Genomic DNA, 21991 nt, shown 5'->3' with positions numbered 1-21991 from the left:
ACCCTGAGGATCATCTACTCCAACTCCTTTCAATGCAAGAATATGCAGCTGTCCGTTACAGGGATCAAAACTGCGACTGTGGCATCATCAGCACCACACTCTAACCAACTGAGCTATCAAAGTAATCCAGAGATGGTCAACGTGGTGCCCTCTGATGTTGTTGGATTGCATCTCCCATTAGTTCTAACCAGCCTGGCCAATGGTCAGGCATGATGAGTTATAGTTCAGCGACATCCGAATGGCACCACGTTGGCTACACCGAAGTACTCACTATTGGTAAGCTAAGTATGAAATATTGATTGAGAGAGAACCTGTTATATGCCAGTAAGCAAAGTGTTGCATTGATTTTCAACCATGGAGGACGTTGCAGACAGCTGGGTTGGCGCCTTTTACACAAACCTTGAGGCAGAGCCTAGAACTTTCAACTGAAGGAGCAGCTGTCCCCTGACTCACAGAGTTGAGGCTTGTTTTTCCATCCAGATTTATATTCCTACTGGACTGGTCTGGGAGTCAGGGAGCAGCTCCTCCTGCTGTTGAATGTTCATGGGGCTCTGACTGTTTATGTAGGTATCAACCAAATACTCTGCCCTGTCCTCCAGGATCCCTAGTGAACAGAAGCTCACAAAGTAAGAGACTTCAATTTTCTAAGAGTAATGCAATATATCTGTCAGTCATGGGCTAGCCAAGAGGATGTAAATTCTGATTTTCTTTTCCTTGTCACAGAGCTGTTTCCTCTTGTCAGTAAATGTAATTGGTCAACGAATGGATTTCTATGCTATGGTTCATGCCTTTGCGTTAATTGCGGTGTTATATCGACGCAGAAGAAAAGCCATTGCAGAGATCTGGCCAAAGTACTGCTGTTTTCTATCATGCATCATTACATTCCAGTACTTTATTTGTATTGGCATCCCACCTTCTCCTTGTATAGGTAAGGGTACTTCTTGCTTTCCGCTGATTGCGATTATCTTTTATTTTCACAGTAACCACTGAAAAATAGCCATGGCTCCGATTAGAGCTGCAATGAGTGATATGAATTACTTCCTGTAATTGTTCTTCCTTCTACCTTCATAGATTATCCATGGAGACATCCTAATGCCAACTTCAACTCTAATATCATCAAATGGCTATACTTTCCAGATTTTATTAAGGAACCCAATCCAGTCTTTCTTGTCTGTAAGTACTCTAATAGTAGCTTGTCCTCTTGTCTCATTTCTTGTAGCACATGTTGAAATTAATGTTCTGAAGCGCATTGGTGCATACAAATGGATAACAGTATCTTATTGCTAAACTTGGTCATTCTGCATTTTCCAAGTCTCTCAGATTGGCTTTAAATCTGAACCAGTTTTGAGTCTTTGAGAAGCACACCTACTCATTTCCAGATCAGTCCATGGCTTATGGTATTCACCCACCTCTAATATTCAGGCACTGCATATTTATTGCCCCCTCAAGTATAGCCTGGTCTCTCCCACAACCACTCACCACCTCCTAAACCCTTAGATAGGATAAAGCCTTTCCTGGGAACCCTGCTAAAGAGGATAAGTTGAGTTAACAACACCTGTGTGGAACCTGAATTCAGTAGTCAAAGTTGGAGAGCATGCACCCCACATAGGTCTACATGGCTTGTATTTTAATGGTTTTCCTACTTGTGTGTGTGTTTATGTGCATGTGTGTGCTTCTGCCCTATTTAATTAGTTGTTTGTAGTCCTTATCTTTCTTATCATAGTTTTAAGTTTTTTTAATTAATAAGGGTATGTCTAACCAAAGTTATTGGCTTGCATTTTAATTTGAGTGTCTGATTCCTGCCAGATGATTTCATGTTGCTGCTATGTGCATCCTTACAAAGGCAAACATTTGAAGATGAGAACAAGGCTGCTGTACGTATCATGGCTGGAGACAATGTGGAGATTTGCATGAATCTTGAGGCAGCTTCATTTAGCCAACACAACCCTGTCCCTGATTTCATCCATTGTCGGTAAGAACTGGATCTTGAATATTTCTAAAGGTCATACATCTTTCTAAAGATCTGGTTCATTTGTCCTCTTCCCAGACATTCAGAAAAAGGGTGCTCTTTTCTTTTTATGGCTACTAAATTATGCTGTTCAAAATTGCAGAGCAACACTGATGGAATCAGACACGTAATATGCTTTCTCATATCATTATTACCCAAGATAAAAAGTTGGTGTACATTGCAACAGCCATGTAGATCAGCATAAGCCCTGGAAAATTTGCACTGTACATTAGCTGGTGCTGAAACAATCAAGGAATAGAAGCCAGTCACACAGTGTTGCATTATATCTTGAAGGAAAAATGAATATATTAAGTATATAGGTCTTTGGAGAGAAGCACACACTAACACATTTCATATGAATGACAAGCCTATTGTATGGGATTTGTTGCATTTTGATTTTGTTGCTTTCTAAACAAAACTAGATAGTGTATAGTACACATGATATTCTCATAGAGGAAGAAACCACAGGAAATGACAAGAGCCAGAGTTCCTGCATTAGTGTCACTGAATCATCAATTTATTGATAAATTATACTGTGCCATTTGGGAACTCATATAAGGTATACGTCTGTTCTTTTGCCACTTGGCTCCAAAATAAAAGCTGTGCAGAAACACATTGATTATAATGATGCTCATGGAAAGACTTACCATTTTTTACTAATAAGCTTTAATGAGTTATGATAAAGGAAAAGAGTTGTGTTATCCATGGAAAGTTTTAAAAGGGCTGTAGCTCAGTAGTAGAGTATTTGCTTGTATGCAGAAGGTTTCAGATTCTGTTCCCAAGCATCTCTAAGTAGGGCTGGGAATACCGTCCAGTTGCAACCCTAGAGAGCTTCAGCCTGTCAATGTAGACGATACTGAGTTAAGTGAAGCAATTCATCTGACTCAGTATAAGGCAGCTTCCTGTGTTTCCGTAAAGAAGACAGTGACTTGAGTACTTTTAACTGCTTTGAGGTTTTATTGCAGTCAAGCAGTATATAGATCTTGTGAAATAAATACTTAGTTTTCCTTCCACAAATAAGAAGGCTCCTTTTGCTTGGAGAAAGGACTCTGATCTAGGGGAGGCTTCAGCTGGTGAAAGTCAGGCAGGCAATTTTCAATGATTTCCCTTCCTTCTGCAGCCTAGCACCACCTCCCATGCTGTTCCTGATTTTTAGGGAGGACAGGGGCTGAAGTGGCAAAAAAATCTACTCTCCCTGCCCCCACACCTTCCTCCAGTAGGAGCATCCTGTGAGCAGACTTTGGGCAATGGGCAGTTAGGATCCAAGCCAGTCAAGATTTGCCACCATAGTATGATGCCAAATTTCTTTACCCACACAGGTAGTCATTTCAGCAAAATGAAAGGCACCCCAAACAGTTAACAAGAGCAAGTAGCTTGTTTGTTCTCTCTCTCTCTCTTTCACACACACACACACACACACACACACACTCAGACACACACAAACCCTATGAATGGAACAAATAGATGCTTAACATTTTCCACTCCTGTATTCTCTTGTTGCAGATCTTACCTAGATATGGGTAAAGTGATAACATTCAGTTACCTCTTCTGGTTTGTCCTAACCATCATCTTCATAACAGGAACCACTCGGATCAGTATATTTTGTATGGGCTACTTGGTAGCTTGTTTCTATTTCCTGCTCTTTGGAGGAGATTTGCTACTCAAGCCTATCAGAAGCATTCTTCGCTATTGGGATTGGCTGATAGCATATAATGTCTTTGTGATTACAATGAAAAACATATTGTCGGTAAGTGTCTCATTATAAGTCCAAACCCTATTAATATTTACCTCTGGATTGGAGGCACTGTTTTTCTAGCCCTTTGTGGTTTCAGCAGGAGAAATATATACCGGTAAATAAAAAATCAAATCAAAGAAATGTATTCAGTATTTAGATATTGTTTTAAATACCGCTATAAACACTGTTCTTATTTGCCACAGCCAGAACAGAAGAGCTCTTATTAGGGGCTGTTGATGCACTGCAGCATTTTGTTGCAAGGATCCCACTTGCTCCCAGATATTTACCATACAAGATAGTAGAGGTCAGCTATGCACTGTATGTGCCTTCGATGGGCACTATTTCATGCAAAGGAGAGAAGGGAAAGCTTGTAGAATGGACCATGGAGTGAGGTTTGATTAATTTTTAAAAAATCTTAGTTTTATCTTACTTTTATATCAGAGAAAAAATAAGTGGTAAACTATTGCAGTGGAAAACCCTAGTAAAACAGTTATAGGTAAAGGTAAAGGCACCCCTGACCATTAGGTCCAGTCGCGGACAACTCTAGGGTTGCGGCGCTCATCTTGCTCTATAGGCTAAGGGAGCCAGCGTTTGTCCGCAGACAGCTTCCAGGTCATGTGGCCAGCATGACTAAGCTGCTTCTAGCAAACCAGAGCAGTGCACAGAAAGACCGTTTACCTTCCCGCCAGAGCGGTACCTATTTATCTATTTATCTATTGACATGCTTTTGAACTGCTAGGTGGGCAGGAGCTGCTTTTCAAGGAAGACTATCCCTGGAGAAATACCATTCAATCTTCTTTTCAGTGGGGTGGGGGGGGGAGGCGCTTTCTTTAGCTTTACATTGAGCAATCTAGCAGTGGGCTAGACTAATGGACTTTCACTTTAATTGCAACATTGTTTTTGTTTTGTCATCCTGAGATTTAATATATCCATCTATGTATTGCAGATAGGCGCATGTGGCTACATCGAGTCATTAATTCAGAACAGTTGTTGGGTGATTCAGACATTTAGCCTGGCCTGTACAGTTAAGGGTTACAAAATTCGTAAGTATAGACATCAAAATTCCTTTGCAATAATCTTAAAGTCTTAGTGAAACTTAAATAGCTTTTAAGTAGCTATTATTTCAAAAGCTGTTGCCATTTATTTTGTTTTTCCTTTGTTGCTTTGATGCTGAGAAATGAATATCTGAATACATTAAGCATAGATATAATTCAACTTCTTAAATTAAAATGGATAGAATTGGAGTTTTTTTGAAAACTATAATGAGAAACATTTGATGGGAAATGCCTTTTTTCTTAAAAGATAGCACGATGGTAGTATATATCACAATAGTGATCTTCTCCACTTACAATAAGATGGCTATAGTTCATTGTATTTTTTGATAGTAGTACTTATGAAGCAAAAGATTGTACCAAAGCCAATATGTGGTGGTGATGTTTGCTAGGGTCAGATCTCTAGATTCCCTACTTGTTTTACCAACTGTCTGTACTCCCCATTATTCCTGTGGCATCTTAGGTGGCATTCTACATTGCATTCTTTTTTTCTGCATCTTGTTTTGATTGCTGCATAACACTTTTAGTTTTGCATGCTATTGTTCCTTTCACAAAATACTGATCAATTCAGTATAACTAGAGTTGCTAGTCTTACAGCCACCATAGATGGCTTCTGGCCGCATAAATATCAGTGTGTACATGAACCGGTGAGGAATAAAGCAGAAAAATAAGTGTTTTAGCCACAAATGCCTTGAAACCTAAAGGGTTTAAAATGTAGGGGCACATTAAGAAGAAAATTTCCTTCTTCCTACACACCTCTGTGAAGTATTCTTATTGGGTAGCATATAAATTTTACAACACATCATAAATTATAAAGTTTTCTAGGTGGTTTACAATATTAATAAAACAATAAAATATTATACAGGTAACATCACTATAATAAATACTAGTCAGTGACTCCAAGTAATAAATTCCACAAATTTTAGAATGAAAAGATTAAGTGTTGTATATCCGACTAAGTTCTACTCAGAGTAGTAGACACATTGAAATTAATGAAGCTAAGTTAGTCATATTCATTAACTTCAATGGGTCTACTCTGATTAGGACTATCACTGGATGCAGCCCTAAGAGTTTAAAAGGCATGGGACATTTTTTTTTAAAGTGATTACTTAGTTCTGAAAACTGAGTGGGTGCCAGGCTAGCCTCTCTATAGCCCCAAAGACTTTTTACCCAATAACCATCTGCTACACCTCACTTGGGGAAACCTGGAGAAGGGAAGAAATCGAGCCCAAGTTTTCTTTGACCATTTTGCACCCTTTAACCTTTTAAAAACAAATATTGCAGAATATAATACAATACTGCTTACTATTCAGGAATTTTGTTTACTCTCATCAGCTTTAGATAAAAATCCAGACTGCAAACTACCCAGTGGGGAGGCAGGAATCATTTGGGATAGCATTTGTTTTGCCTTTCTCCTGCTGCAAAGAAGAGTCTTCATGAGTTACTACTTCCTTCATGTGGTTGCAGATATTAAAGCTTCACAGATTCTGGCATCAAGGTAAACTGAAGCATTTTGTTTAAATCTTTATATAGATCCATATACTATAGCAACTCTAGCTACATTCTGGGGCAAGCTGTCTGGCCTGCATCTTACTAGAAAGCAGTAAAAATAACTGTGCATGCATAAATGGAACTCGGACTTTTTGGCTCCCAAATGCCAGAAACCCAGAAGTGATTGTTCCGGTTTGCGAACATTCTTTTGGAACCCAAACATCCGAGAGGGCTTCCATGACTTCTGGTTGGCTGCAGGATCTTCCTGCAGCCAACCAGAAGCTGCAATTTGGTTTTCGAACGTCTTGGAAGTCTAATGGACTGCTGGAACGGATTCTGTTTGATTTCCAAGGTATGGCTGTACTTGAGTGCTCCCCACCCCCCCTTGCTCTTCTCCCTTGTAGCCAAGAGAAGGAGTTCAGAAGCTTTTGCTTCTATTTTAAGTCAACTTGTCTGGATCCAGAATTGTGGTTAACAATAACTATGATTAGGGTTTTTTTTTGTTTTATTTTAAAAAACACTTTCAGAAACCATGGGGTTCATTTGGCTATAAGAAGTTGGCTTTTTTAAAAAAGTTAACTATACTGTAGTTAGTTAACCTCTGATTGCTACTTCAGACACATGATAAACTGAAGTTAGCCAAAAGCAAAAAAAACTTCTGAATGCTTCCTCTCAGCTGCGTGCAAGAAAGAAGATAGGGGAAGGGAGGGCTGTGAGGCTCCCTACAGCTCATGCACGACATGCTGAACTATGACATGTGAACACAGATGCTATATACATGTTTAGTTTTGTGTTGCATTGCTTTGACCCACATTTGGGGAACTGGTGAATTGTTTTCTTTTTTACAGAGGTGCTGAACTTTTCCAGGCCACAATTGTGAAAGCTGTAAAGGCAAGAATTGAGGAAGAGAAAAAATCAATGGATCAGCTGAAAAGACAGTATGCCTTTCTTTCTTCTTAGAATCTTAGAGTTGGAAAGGACCCAGGGGTCATCTAGTCCAACCCCCTGCAATGCCATTTCGCTTTTATGAGGGATTAACTATTAACTCTAGTGAATTTGCTACTAGATTAGTTGGTTAGAATATAGTACCACTTCACTAACCTTATAAAATTTACACCGTAGGCATTTATGTCCTTAGAATGTGGTTTAAACTGCTAGTTAGTAAACTAACTCACAGCTCCCCATTTCAAGAAACTAAGCACATTTAGGTGGTAGACAAAGGAAGAATGCAAGGAAGGAAGTTGATAAGCTCAGTGCTCATTCCTGGCTTGCTAAACTATGATTTGGAAACTGGGAACGTTGCATCTGACTTGGGACAGTATCTTTAACATTTTAGGGCCAAATTATGTTGTGTAAATGCATGGTTAGAACATACTTCATCTCTTTTCTTTTTCTTAAAAGTAGGAATAATGGGGGAAGCCCAATTCAGATCACAGTAGGTCTTTATGTCCTGGTCCTGATAAGATTTCCCCTTCCCTTAAAACTGCTATTGACTTCAGGAAAGAAACTACTGGATTTTACATTGCACAAGTTGTGTTGGGTGTGGTCAGTGCACATACCCATGTCTAGGGGGGGCATAACTAACCCACTTCATCTTGCTAACCCCTTCATGGATTCAGCATTTACTGGTATCCAAAGCCTGAATAGTTTAGCCCTTAAAGAAGTCTTTATGTGCTCATTAGTTTACTTACCCCAACTAATGCACAACACTTCACCCCTTCCAAGGGGAAGGCCTTGCATGATCCATGGAATTGGTCTCTTCTCCAGGATTGATTCCACTTTGCTCCCCATGACAAGACAAAGGGCCTGGGCAACTAGATCATCCATCTCTCAGGAGCATAAATAAGAGGCACTATGGCTTTTGCGTATGTGATGCAAATTTGTGTGTTTGCTGCAATTAAAAATCCGTTTTGTTGTCCAGAGTAAATTACACAAGCTGACAAAATTATACAAGATAAGAGTTTTGGAAGATTAGTTTTGGTTTTGCTCTTGCTCTGGAAATGTGGGTGGCACAGGAGAAAAAAGAAATGGATCAGAAGAGGAAAACAGTGTGTAAGGGGATTGTTTAAGATAAATAACAAGAACAAACAAGTTAGTTAATGAAAAATTAATTGTGTATTGTTGCAATGAATATACAGTCTCTAGAGAATGTATGGGCATAAGGTATTTTTGTTCTGCTTATTGTTTAGGGAGACCAACCCCACTCTTCTTTTCATAATAAAATTTAGTGTTGATATGCAGATTATCAGTATAAAGAACTAGGAGGTGGCATGGTTTAAAGAACAGTCCCGGCATACACAACCCCATTGTATACAATGATACATGGCCTCTCTATATAACTAGCCTTTGTGACAAGGATTGGGGTGGGGAATAATGCAGTAAGAATACATTGTGATGGTTTTGAAAGCATTTGCACTGCATATGCACAAAGATTGTTCTGTGACTCTGACAATGTAAAATTTGCTTTTTCAGAATGGATCGTATCAAGGCCAGGCAACAAAAATATAAAAAGGGTAAAGAAAGGGTGTTGAGCATGAACCAAGAAACCTCAGATGGGCAAGCAATTGAAAAGGCTCCTGAAGAAGATGATGATGGTACTATTCCTTCAATATATCCAGTGTTGGTATTAATTGCTTGGACCTTGGCAATATCAGCAAGAATGTGTGTAGGGAACTATTATATGCAATCCAGCCATTCAAAGAAAGGGCCTGATCACAGCCTGATCTTATGCATATTTACACAGAAGTAAATCTCACTGTGTTCAATGGGACTTATTCCAAAAATATCTATGCATAGGATTGATGTCTTAGGGCACAAATGCAGCTCACTAACCCTTCCCATTTACTTTAGTGGAAAAACAACCTGAGATCTGTAGTCACATGATTGTCCCTTTCACTGAAATAAATGTGAGACAATCCAGGATTTTGGATTAGAGTACTAAAGTACAGTAGACAAACAAATTCAAAATGAATGAATTATATTTTTGGAATTCAGAAAAAAATGGTTGTTACTGTTTTCAATCGCCCTTATATTTCAGTTTATATGTAATAAAATTTAATTCATTGCAGATTTATATTTGAATTCATATTTCATATTAAGTAGCTATCAAATACTGATTGTTTTTTAAAAAAACTAAATTTACTCCCCACTCGCACTGATGACACAATTTCCCTCCAATTTCCCTCCCATAAATTGGGTTACATCCAATTTAGTTGTACTCATTGTCCAACCAATGACATCAATGGGCCTGACTAATTTAGGTCCATTAATTTATAAACGGCTCTACTCTGAATAGAACTTACTTAGATACAATCCATTGTTAGTGTGTGTGTTTTTCTCTTTGCCCAGAGTTTACACAGTGATACTGCACAGTGTCTCCTCAAAGCCTTTATGGGATATATACACACACACACACCCTGCCAAAAGTCTTAAATCTGTGAAATCTATTCAAATATCTTGTATCAGCATTTTTTTTAGTGGGGGGTTTACTGCACAACAAAGTACTGTGTCTCTTATTTTAAAAACAAAAAAGGCAGCCATGTTTCTGAATGTGAAATGTGAAAAGCCTCTGTGGGGGGGGGGGGGGAGTTAGTATTCCCTGAATTTCTTCTAATTTGAAGTAAAATTCAAGTTTAACAGCATATAAAAATGACCATGTGCTATTGATCAGCTAATTAACAACAATAAATAAATGCCTGATTTGTGGTGGTGTTTTTCTTGAGTTTATTAGAATTGGATCAATTCTTACAAAGTGTGGAGCTACTAGAAAGAGAAAATATAAGTAGTAATGTGTTTCTCACTTTCTAAAATTAATTTTTGGACATATTTCATTTTAGGAGAAGCAGACAAAGAGAAAGCCAAGGGCAAAAAAAAGCAGTGGTGGCGGCCTTGGGTTGATCATGCTTCTAGTAGGTTTTTCAATAATTTTTAAAATACATGAATTTAACCCTTATATCCTTGACCAGAATGAAGGCATTCCCAAGACCTGTTTGTTTTATGCATGGTTTTATAATTGTGACTTGATAGTTATATGAATGCAATGGCACACAAGATAAGTAGTTTAAGTGTTGCTAAATGCTATATATCTTAATGGAATTGGTTGAAGTGCAAAGTTAAAATGTCCAAAACGTACATATGGTTTTCTGTTTTTCAACCCAGCTTTAAAATACATTTTGCCCTTCCAGCCATATATGTAGTTTCTATGCATGCATATCTATGCATCCGTGTAACTGTAGTATCTATTTGTGTATCTATGCATATGTGTATCTATCTAGCTATCCAGATTTTGAATGTTGATTTCTGTCAAGTCACAAGTAAACTGTGCCTATAGATATACAGTTAAATATTTCTGTTTACAAAGGGCAGGATGATAATGTAGAGACCTATCCTTTTTTCAAAGTTGCTGAAAGGAAATTAATTATTACTGAAGACAAATTACTTTGTTTTCAGAGAAATCATTGCAAATAATGTGTTTTGAGGGTATAGCTGTTCAGAATGGACCTGGATATGGTCTCTGTTAATTCTAATTAGTTTTGATGCTACAGAATAATTGTTGAAATTAACATGGTGAGAATGACTCGGAGACTAGCAGGCTCCCAGGTTATCTTTTGCAGTGGATCAGTTGAGGCAGAAAACAGAGAATAGCACAATTCCACTGTTTTCTGCAATAATCCACTGTGTGAGACAGACCTGTAGCCATGCAACTTTTGTTAAATTATTCCAATTCTAATTCAGTATTGCCTACTCATTTTACTCTCATTATATGTTTTAGGAAATAGATGCACAGTACCTATTGCAATAATGCACGCACGTGTTGTGAACAGCACCATACAGCCAAGCCCTGAAAATGATTCCTACTCACTAGCTCTGTCTTTCTAAAACAATAGTTCAGTTTCAGGACAGTAGCTTGTGTAGTTGAATGAGCCATGTACTTTTTATAGCTTAATGTTGTAATATAGTATTCAAAGTGTCCTGTAGCATCACATTGACTTCTAAAATGTGTTTTATCTGCATCACTATCTTTTACTTCTGTACCTCAGGGCTTCACTTCCTCCAAGGAAGGCATGGGGCTAGAAACATGCTTTCTCACACAGTTGTCTCTACCTGATAGTTTCTAAAATAACAGCAAAAATCAGTGTGGTGAGAAGAAAATAATATTGTGCTTTCCTCCTCATTGTGCTTCCACCATTCTGATTAATCTATTAAACTGATGTGAAGAATTGTTAACTTTCTTCTGGAGGAAGTGTGGGCTGTGGGTGGAGAGGTCTGATCCTCTTGAAAAAATGGCTACTGTTTTCAATTGGTTCATTCACCACCATCCTAATTCATACCTGCAAGGGTGCATTATTGCAGTTTAATCATGCCACATGCCCTTCATATCTCAACAATTAAATGTTATATAGGGTTCACTAGTGGTAATGCCAGGGCCTGTTGTTTTGAAAACACCCAAGAAAAAACATTGATCTGCATTGCTTTCCCCCAGTATAAAGTAACTCTGTCCTGGGAGACACTATTCTGTGAGAGATTATATTAAATAATAAATTTGTATGTTGTGAACTGTCCTGAGATCTACAGATGAAGGGCAGTTTACTACTAATAACAATAATAAGAAGAAGAAGTAGAAGATGGTATTTTAATGGGGTTTTTTTGCCATTAGTGCTTATACCAGAACAAATGAAGAGTGTCACTATTAGCTTTAAAGCTTATTTTTTATCATCATCATTTATACTCCACCTTTTCCCCTAATGGGAAGGTTGGTGCCTGAGGTTCAGAACTGGGGCAAGTCGTCATCTCAAATAGTGGCAAGTAATATGACCTTCCATCCTGTAACTTTCTCCAGTGCAGGTAAGATAGGGGAGAATTCATAACTCTTACTTTACTCCTGCCTCAAGATAAAGTGCTAATACGAAAATGGCTTCAGTATATAATTGAGATAAAACAGAGGGTCAGGTATGATTGAACAAGAATGTTATATAATGAGGGTAAAATGTATTGCTGAATGTAATTCTATCTATTGCTAGGTAGGTTTATTATTATAACTATACTAAGGGCTTTTAATTTATTTACAGATATTATGTTAATAGCCTTCTCTGGCAAATGTAATGCTGGCTTTTATGTTATCTTGCTTATTATTTTTCTTTTCATGTCCTTTGTTTCTCTTGTTTGATCAAGTTAGGCCTGTTAGCTTATTTGAAGTTTTTAAAAACTGTGCTTCTGTTCAAGGATATAAGGCCCAGTTCATTCACATCACATCTTGAACATATGGAGGCCTCTGAACTGTTTTAAATCCACAGGGAAAAATCAATGTGTAGTTATGATCATTCATCCGTGCTGTTTCTATTTTCTCTGTTTAAACTTGAAGAATATAGTAAAAGAAAAGCAAATGCTATGGGATGCCTGAACACTTCTAACAGCATTATATTTTGATTTTGATTTTCCTCCAGTGATACAATTTTAAATTTAGCTTACTCCCTGGATACCCAATAGAATTAGGATTTCTCAAACTGGCAAAATGGAAACTATTTTTTTCTTTTTAAGAATAATACTGCACATTTTTAGTAATACCTTGCCAACTCTTTTTGCATTGTATCTGTCCGGTTTCTTCTTACTATTTTTTTTATATTTTCCCTGTGAAAACGTACACTTATTCTTTTTTCATGCCTGCAAACACCAAATGATTTTCCTGCCACAAATTCTCTTTATCTCTTTCTTTCTCTCCACTTCTACCTGTCCTTCATTGAGTCCCACAATCACAGAATGCTTCCATGTATTTTTGTGGTGGCTCGGGATAGAGCTAATGAGGGATCTCCCGGCCTCCTGCAAGAAATAAAAAAAAAAACCAAATATTTTATTTTGCTTAGTGGTCAGAAGTGGAGATTATTATTTGTTTGAGACGGACAGTGAAGAAGAGGAAGATGAAGAAAAAGAAGAAGAGGAAGAAGCTCCAAAAAGATCTGCATTCCAGGTACTGTGTTTTGCGTATGCTGTGCATTCCTACAAAGGTATGATAACATGCTAATTTGAACTTGCTTGCTTATACTGTTGTCACATTTCTGCAATGTAAGAATGATACTGGAGATGGATTTTCATTCACTTGCACCTGTAGCATGTTTTTTTTTTTAAAAAATAAAGCTTCATATCCTGAACTCTATTTTTCTGATGTTGCATTGGAGACAAGTGAATAAAACATCTTTCCACAGGCATTGCTTGATATTGCTTAGAAGCTTGTCTGTTTTGGAAGTCAACAATCTATTTCTTGTAATAAAAACTGTGTTTTATATATAGTGATGTTGTCCCAACAAGTAATTTTTTTTCCAGTGTTATAGTCAAATGGGGGTCATGAGGTAATCAAAAGAAATTTATATCGTAGGTAGAGAAAGGTAAGTATTTAGCTGCATCCGGCAACTTGATTCATGCATGCATATCCTGATTCAGAGTGAAGCATCTTGGTGTTCCTTTAGTTCCTCTGGATTAAGACAATAGAAGTGAATCTGATTTAATGTTATATTATTGTGGGTTTCCTTTCTTCGGAGTGCTACATGTACACGTAGAAAAACAATGTCACAATTATTAAGTTCTTTCACAATGATGCAACTACCCGTCAGCAATAATAGTCATGAGTTATATATCAGATTTTTCATCTAAACTCACATAGTATATTGAGCTGTCTGAATCCCTCTGCCTTACAATGAGCCAAACTGTAGCTTACCAGGCGTATGTGAACATGCTGGCTCCCAGAGAGGAGCTTGCACCCACATTGCTCCTCCCCAGTCCTTTTAGCTCGGCACAGAAATGTTTGACTTACTGTGTCATCAAACTCAGGATTGTATACAAGCTCTCTCCTTTGGGTCTGTAGCCCAAAAAACCTTTTAACTTAGCTGTCATGCTACACCAAACTAAAAAGACAGAGAGGTTTGCACTGAGACCTAGTTTGGCCCAGTGTCATTTGTGAACAAGGTCAATGTCTTCTTTGTTCTACCATAGATGTCAATCTGGTTGTTGCAAATGTGTTGCAAATAAGTTCTGTATTTGGAATCTAAAAATTGTGTCAAGATTTTCTGTTTATGTTGATCTTTCCTGGTGTCTTCTGTTTGGGAATCGTTGATTTTAGTCCTTGCGTCAGTGTTTTGTAGCATATACGTTTGTGGTGAAATACATCAATTGATAATCCAAGCAGCAAAATTATTATAAAAATGTTTTTGGTGGCATAAATATTATGTTTTCATAAGAACAGCAGTAGGGGTAGGGATGGGAATCTGTAATTACTACTGTCATGTACTAAAAATTAACTTTCACTTAGAATGTGTCTTCTAATAAACATAACTAATTAGTATTTTAACATGTGTAGTTAATAACTGTTATACTAATATTTTATCACTAGTCCACTATTAAGTTGATTATTAACAGTTCACATTCATGAACCCATGGTAAATTAATGTTTCTAATAGTGTCATGCAATATATTTCTTATAACAATAACAGTTATGTTTTCACTAATTTGTCTTGCTTTGTCCTTCTTTATAGAGAGCTATTGCGAAATTTGCTTCTGCCATTTTAGCCTTGCCAAAGTCTATTATTAAACTGCCCAAAACTATTCTTCAGTATTTAATCAGAGCTGCAAAGGTATTTGATGTTCCATACCATGTAGAATGTGATCTCATCCCATACTATTATGGCATAGGGTATCCCTTTTCTGCATTTTCCCTCTTTATATGAACTTTGTGAGGACTTAATGAGAGTCAAGCATTTGGTATGTATAAGATTTAAAAAACTAAATCATACAAGGAAATATAACTCATTTTAACGGTGATCCCAGAGAGAAAATGCAGACACATCTTGGCATAATCTTGGCATTTCTGCCTAAGCTGTGTTGAGAGGATTCCATGGGTTGCATGCATTTATAGGTAGTGGGTCAAATGCTGATCCTGTTTAAATTGCTGAATTGTAAAAAAAAAAAGAGAGAGCAGGATTTCCTCCGGCATTGTAATCTTTCTCAGAAAGCTGGTAAAACCTTAAAATATTACAGCTGAGGATGCTTACCCTTCACACTTCCTGTCCATGTGCATCATCATTCTGGTATGAGTAATCCATTAGCCTGTCTTGGGAGTTCCTTTAGTAGTATTTGTGATGCTGTGCATAATGTATACAGTATGTCACTTATGTGCAAGAAGCACTAAAAACATTTTGGATTCACTATAACAGTTCAAATCCAATGAGCTTGCTTGTAGGCTTTAGTGCTGAAATATAGAGCAGGAAGAAGTTACTGTACCTTAATGTTTAAATTTAACTGTTGAAAGATAAAAGTAACATTTCTTTTAAACATTTTCATTACTAGTTGCAACTAGTCCTCAAAACTATCTACAGTAACAAAATCTCAGAATCAATTGAAGAAATGCTTGGGATTTCTGTAGCAACTGAACTGCACCAGATGCAATGAATATTGATATTCAAAATTATATTTCTCCATATTTGTTTTCACTAGAGCAATATTTGGCAAAATTTATGAATTTTATTTATTTATTATCAGCTTTTTATTCTGCCCTCACATGAACTCCGTGAATCTCAAACTTTAGCTATTGGTTTGGATTCAAAGAATCATGATCAGCAAAGCAGCCCATTCTATTCATTGAATGGTGTTTTCCTGCCTGATCTGCTTCAGTACAGCCACTACCAGTCCCCAAAAGTCAATTATGAAGATCAGGGAACCCACAGGAATGGTGTGGGTGATGCCACAAAGGCTGCAGATAGGGGAAGAAATCGTCTTGCATCTTGAATCTGACTTACATGAGCAGGTTATCCTGATTGCAAAAGACATCTCTGGATCCAGGCATTAATATATTTTAGTACAGCAATAACAGCTGTATTATGCATTACTTATTACCATAAACCAAGTTAGTGCCTCAAACAGAAAGGAGACAGGCACTCTCCCCACTATCTGTTAGTAACCTCCCATATTCACTGATAAAAAGCAGGTGGCTTAATGTTTTACAGATAATATCTTAATAAAGTACCAAGGTGATTTCTGTACATCAGAACCGTGAGAAACGAATGAAATAAAAGCATTTCCAATAATGGCCCATTCCAGCTTCCCTGAGACAGTTTGTGCATGCTTGTGTTGGTAGTGGTAACGCTTTGAATCTATCTGTTTCTCTCTCCCCTGCCCTTTGCATGTGTATGTTTGCTTGTTCCTTGGCTGTAGCTATTCTTTAATTAATGAAATGCATCAATGATGCAGTGCCAGCAAAACATGGTTTTCATTTTGTGATGAAAATCATACAGACAAAATCACAACATCTTTTGTCTCAAACTGCTATCATACAGTACATTTTTTGTTCTTTTCAGCCATATCTTTGGGTGTTGGGGGAAAATGCACAATATTTGACGGTATAGCATTACGAATTCTCATGTGTTCCTACTTTAAAAGATGCCATCAACCAATTTGCTAAGAGAGAGTAAAACATTTTACAAACAATGGATAAAGTCTAATGTTCTTATTATATTGGAATACTGATTATTATTTGAGGCTAGTTGCAGGAAATGGTTCATATGTAAATTATATTTGCATTTCCGGAGTTCAGAACATAGCTTTTATGGATTCATATGAAACTCACATGAATCCATCGTTCTATTCAAATGTTTTAGTTTGTTTAGCAAACAAAAATAGCACAAAAAATCTCAAACTTTCATTGAAACGTTTGGATAGCAATTAAGAATGTTTGCTTAAACTCACAAACCTAAATTTTTTCATCAAATACATATTGCATTCCTATTTACTTACTGAGGAGCTTGGAATAAATTGGTTTTTCCCTCCAGTTCGTTTATCAGGCCTGGATTACTGATCCTAAAACTGCCCTCCGACAGAGGCGCAAAGAGAAAAAAAAGTTTGGGAAAGAAAGGAGACAAAGGCGGAAAGGATCTGGGGAAGGTATGTATGCATCTGTAATTTTGTCAGTTATTTCTTGTAAACACAAATCTTTCCTCTGTTTATTGGGTGAAGGGACCACAGCTCAGTGATTCAGCTACATGCCTTGCATGGGGAAGGTCCCAGGTAAATTCCATAACATCTGCAGTCACAAAAGAACCAGATAGTGGGTAATGGAAAAGACCTCTATCTGAGTAGCCATATTAACAAAACAATTACCCTTTCACATGTGGCAGGAGAAAGGAGATAGAGATTTATTTTTACCTAGTTCCTCCTTGCTGGCTTACTACTATAGGCAGATATAATAGGCAAAACATTGGTCCAGTTCAGACACAATCATTTCAGTTCATCAAACCATGCTTTCTTGGACCAGGAACAAGGTGTTTGCTTGCATACTCTCTCTTCCCTTAACTCAGTACCTCCTAATTTGTTGAGCCATAGTTTCACCTGAAGTCCAAACGAAAAATCTTGTTCGAGTTACTGCTACAAACCAGGACATCAGAGTGGAGATATTAGGGATGAGATGCACCTCACATGACCCTTCAGTGTGAGCTCTGCATGAGGGTTCCCATTTTCAGAAAAGGGCTTCTGCCCCTGCACCAATGGGGTCTTAAAGGAGCTTTATGACCATTTCTAAAGACCACAGAGACTGTTGCTAACGCCAGCCTCTTAGGTAGCCCCGGTCAAATACTCCCACAACAGCTACTATGGGCAATCTGCCCTCTGAACTCCGAAACTGCTCTGGTTGCACTTCTGGCTGCTTGGACAGTTTAGTCAACTTTAAAAACTTGCTTGTGTAACTTTCTTCTGGTAAGACCTTTACACAGGGCAGCCTCTCTTACTAATTCAATCACCAGGCAAGTATGAATAAGGCTGGTTAGCACAGACATATAAAGGCTATAAAATGAGAATTCCCTGGATGTCAATATCCAGATTTGGGGCAAGTACTCTTTTGTGATAGAGCCCCAGCAGAGATTTAAAATCACAAAATATTCAGCAAGGTAAAGCATGGAAATATAGGCTGTTAAACCTTTAAAATATGCCCTTCTAGGTACCTTCCAAACTTCCCATTTTCCCTTAGCATAGAAAAAGACCACACATTTGGTAAGCAAAAAATTGTTTACTTACAAACTCTCCAAAGGTCACATTCATATGCTTTTTCCATACAACAATCAGAAAACACAGGCAGTGAAACTTGACTTAGTTACAGGGGTGAAAGTTCTTAAATTATTGATATAGGAACACAAAAAAGGCATGTTAGAAACATGTGGCTCAGCTGCAGCAACTAGCTCAGCCAGTTTAGCCTTTTTACATGCTGAGCTTCTTAGGTAATCTGAGGTACAACAATGGGCTAGATTAACTTTCTTCCAAAGTAAGGGGGAGTGACATAGCTACGCCTGGCAGGAAAGCTTACTCTATGGCATCAACCCCTTCATGCATTAATTAATCTTAAGCATATTGGTTATATGAGTTTGGTTATCCCACAAATAACAAAGTATTAATATTCAGACCTCAGCTTTCCATTCATTTTCCCCCAGTCTTGTCCTCATACTTACTTCACCCATTATCTCTTCAACTTCACAACAGACCATTTTCAACTCTCTTCCTGACAGTTAACTCCCCAATGACAAGAATCTCCACACAGAGTCTGCTGTCCCACACAAATCACGATGAATTAACCTTATCCAGGTCCCGCCTAATAAATCCTGGAAGTTACAGTCTCTTTCCTTCACAGTCACCAAACAGCTACTGCTAAATGTGCTTGTAACGTAGTAACAGGGCAAGGCTTCAAGCCTTGACAGTTACAAAGAAATCACTGAATACTTTCTCTCCTTCAAACACAATTACTGTTGCAGGGAAAGATATAGTGGAGGGTGACAGGAAAATGGGTTATTTTTAATTTGGGAAGGAGAGAGGTGGTAAAGAATAAATCCAAATGCTAGTTGGCCAAGCAATATTAAGGTGCTGAAGTCCACATTACTGTCTCAATTAAAGCAGAATAAAATCACTCATGGGCTATATCTCTAGTTAATTTGAATATAATTATTAGAGAGCACTGTATAATTTGAGGTTACTAAGCTGCAGCTCACTATATATTTCCATCATTTTTGGTTGAATAATTCAGATCTGTGAAAAACTTTTGCTCATTTATTTAATATTGATTTGTCAGTTGGTATAGATGTGGAGTGTGAAGAAAGAGAGGAACCTGTCAAAAAGAAGTCCTCAGACGGACCCGGTAAGCAAAGATGCAAGAAAGGTATTCTTTTATTTTCTGATTAGACAGTACAACAGTGTGTTAAATAAAGGCAAGCCAACAAATCCTATGTCTGGTGTGCTGTATAATTTCTTTACAATTCTATATCAACATTCACCACTCTCCTAGCACAAGTGATACTAATAAAGCCGGAAAGACTCAGAGGTCAGCAAACAATTACACTGACTGGTAATGAAACAGAATAATTCTGGTTCAAATGATTGGCCAATAATTTGGCTCCTTAAACTAGAAATGCCAGAAAAAGTGCTATCTTGTATAAGTCTACTCAAAAGAAAGTGGTAGGAAGGTCAACAGAGCTAACTTTCATGTAATTGAATAGAGGTAGCAGTCAGAGAGCAACAATAATTCCTTAGGGGCTAGATTTTCTTCATTCATTCAAAAATATTTGTTACTGTGATGGTTGCTTATGTACTAAATCTCTCTTTTTTCTTTCTTGTTTCCTGCCCCCAGATAACATTATCAAAAGAATATATAATATTTTGAAGTTTACCTGGGTTCTGTTTCTGGCAACAATAGACAGTTTTACAGCTTGGCTCAATTCGATTTCGAGAGAGCACATTGATATTTCCACTGTGCTAAGAATCGAGAGGTGCATGCTTACTAGAGAAATCAAAAAGGTAATAGGATATGCGCATATCATGTAGTTGATGCCATTAGGAAGGCTTGGAATTCAGGCCCACCTTGGCCAAAACTATTGTTTCTAGATACTTGTCAGGAGCCGGAGTCAGGTGTAGATCAGCAATTAAAAAACCACTAGTGTCAGTGAAGTTAACTCTTTATTCAAGAAACCAAAACAACACAGGATAAGCGATCCCAGCCACTCTTTCCAGTAGGTCTTGCCCCAATGAGGCAGTTGTGTGGAACTGAAGATTCCCACCTCCCCACAGCTGCCTAAGTCCTCTGTTCTCCAAGGTTTCTTTTTCAAGCAATCAGATACTACATCTGCACACAACCCATCTCTCCTCTGCTCTTTACATTTCTCTGTGTGTTCTGGGAGACCAAGTGGGGGGGGAGCAGGTCACAGGAGGAGAGGGAGGCTCCCTGGATTCTTCAGCAGCCTGCCTCATCTGTCTCCTGGCCCTGCTCCTCTCCAGCCTCTGAATCAGGACTGCTCTCTGCCACAGCCTCATCCTGCTCACCTAAACTCTGTTGCCTCTTCAGCTTCTGACACCTCCTCCTCCCAGTCTATTCCCTCTTCTCCCTCTGACCACACATCATCATCATCCCACCACCAGTCCCCTGGCTCAGCCTCCTTCCCCTGGGGTTCCCTGGGGGGTTCCCCAGCTGGCGCCTCCCACCATTCCTCTGCATCCAGCCAGTCCTTGACAATATTTGTAGGAGCAGGTTTAGATTTTAGCAACCGTGGCTTTTCCTTATTTTTAAATGTTTTGGATGCATGGTGTATATTAACAAAGACCTGCTAATTTTAGCTTATTGCTATAATTGAGGATGGAAGAAACCTAATGAATAGCCTGGCAAGGGAGAAAGAATGAAACACTTCTATGGTATAGTTCTGAGAGACTCCTCAATTTTTGATATGCTGCACAATTCTCACTAGTTTGCACCAGATAATCGCCAATCTCAAAGATTGTTGGCAGACCCTACTTAGACTTCTAAATTCTATCCCTTCCTTTTTAGGGGAATGTTCCAACTCGAGAGAGCATCCATATGTATTATCAGAACCATATAATGAAACTTTCTAGGGAATCAGGACTGGATGAAATTTATGAACCTGGACAGGCTGAGAGGACAGAAAGTCTAGAATCAGCAGTATCTCGTGACAGCGAATCCAGGTATTTTGTTTTAAATAAGCAGTAATTCAACCAATGCAGATGATATCCAACAGTATTCAGATGGAGGGCCAATGGATTTCCTATTCTTCTGTGCCTCCCACCCCATTCCCAAATCTGCGCCAGATGGTCCGACCAGATTTTGGAAGAGCACAGAGATGGCATGGTCGGTAGAGAGGAGAGAAAGAAGAAGTCCTGTTTTTCTAAAAGAAGTCTGACCTAGTGGGAGGCCACAAGTAACTTATCTTCTATGGGTGATAATATGTGACAAGGGTAGTATAAGCAGCACCTCTGTTTGAGCTATTTTCCTCATGTTTAAGATTTATGAAAGCAGAAAAACTGTTGCACATCATCCACATTTTTTTAACAGTAGACCCATTGAAATTAAGGGACCTAACTTTGTCATGTTTATTAATTTCACTGGGTCTACTCTGAGTAAAACATAGTTGGCTGCCACTCCAGGGCTACATATAGTAAGAAGCTGCACATTGGTTTACATATTTTGAAAATAAGAAATTTTTTTAAGTAAAAGTAAAAAGGCTTGCATTTTGTGTAATGAATAAAATTAACATTTGTGTACTAACCTATACAGTCTGGATTTCTCTGAAAGCTGATTGATTGATTAATAAATAACAGGTCTTGTAGATCTTATGGGAAGAAGTTTGCCTCCTAGTTATATTAACAAAACAGTGCCAAAACTGCCATCTTTAACCAAATGGA

The 21991-nt window shown here is 38.0% G+C and overlaps 1 protein-coding gene and 1 long non-coding RNA gene across 3 annotated transcripts in view; one reads left to right on the top strand and one right to left on the bottom strand.

Annotated features, from left to right (window-relative positions):
* The window catches only part of PIEZO2 (piezo type mechanosensitive ion channel component 2), a 211957-nt gene that overhangs the window by 169638 nt on the left and 20328 nt on the right, over positions 1-21991 (top strand). The window contains exons 23-37 of one of the 2 annotated variants that reach the window (XM_083746718.1): positions 724-928; positions 1072-1173; positions 1807-1972; positions 3512-3755; positions 4690-4786; positions 6131-6293; positions 7135-7224; positions 8759-8880; positions 10123-10194; positions 13147-13250; positions 14809-14907; positions 17098-17209; positions 19377-19463; positions 19932-20098; positions 21120-21274. In XM_083746718.1, coding sequence (XP_083602844.1) covers positions 724-928; positions 1072-1173; positions 1807-1972; positions 3512-3755; positions 4690-4786; positions 6131-6293; positions 7135-7224; positions 8759-8880; positions 10123-10194; positions 13147-13250; positions 14809-14907; positions 17098-17209; positions 19377-19463; positions 19932-20098; positions 21120-21274 — 1985 coding nt within the window. The remainder of the gene's footprint in view (positions 1-723; positions 929-1071; positions 1174-1806; positions 1973-3511; positions 3756-4689; positions 4787-6130; positions 6294-7134; positions 7225-8758; positions 8881-10122; positions 10195-13146; positions 13251-14808; positions 14908-17097; positions 17210-19376; positions 19464-19931; positions 20099-21119; positions 21275-21991) is intronic. The other variant, XM_083746717.1, reaches the window with a different exon arrangement.
* On the bottom strand, positions 13301-17204 carry LOC310848154. The gene is made up of 3 exons (XR_014566185.1): positions 17063-17204; positions 15325-15521; positions 13301-13751 (listed from the first exon to the last, which is right to left on the bottom strand). It is a non-coding gene; the product is annotated as an uncharacterized lncRNA (long non-coding RNA).

Source organism: Podarcis gaigeae, assembly GCF_964106915.1.
Source record: "Podarcis gaigeae genome assembly, chromosome: 7".
In the NCBI taxonomy this organism is placed as follows: Eukaryota; Metazoa; Chordata; class Lepidosauria; order Squamata; family Lacertidae; genus Podarcis; species Podarcis gaigeae.
This window is presented reverse-complemented; position numbering and strand designations above follow the sequence as displayed.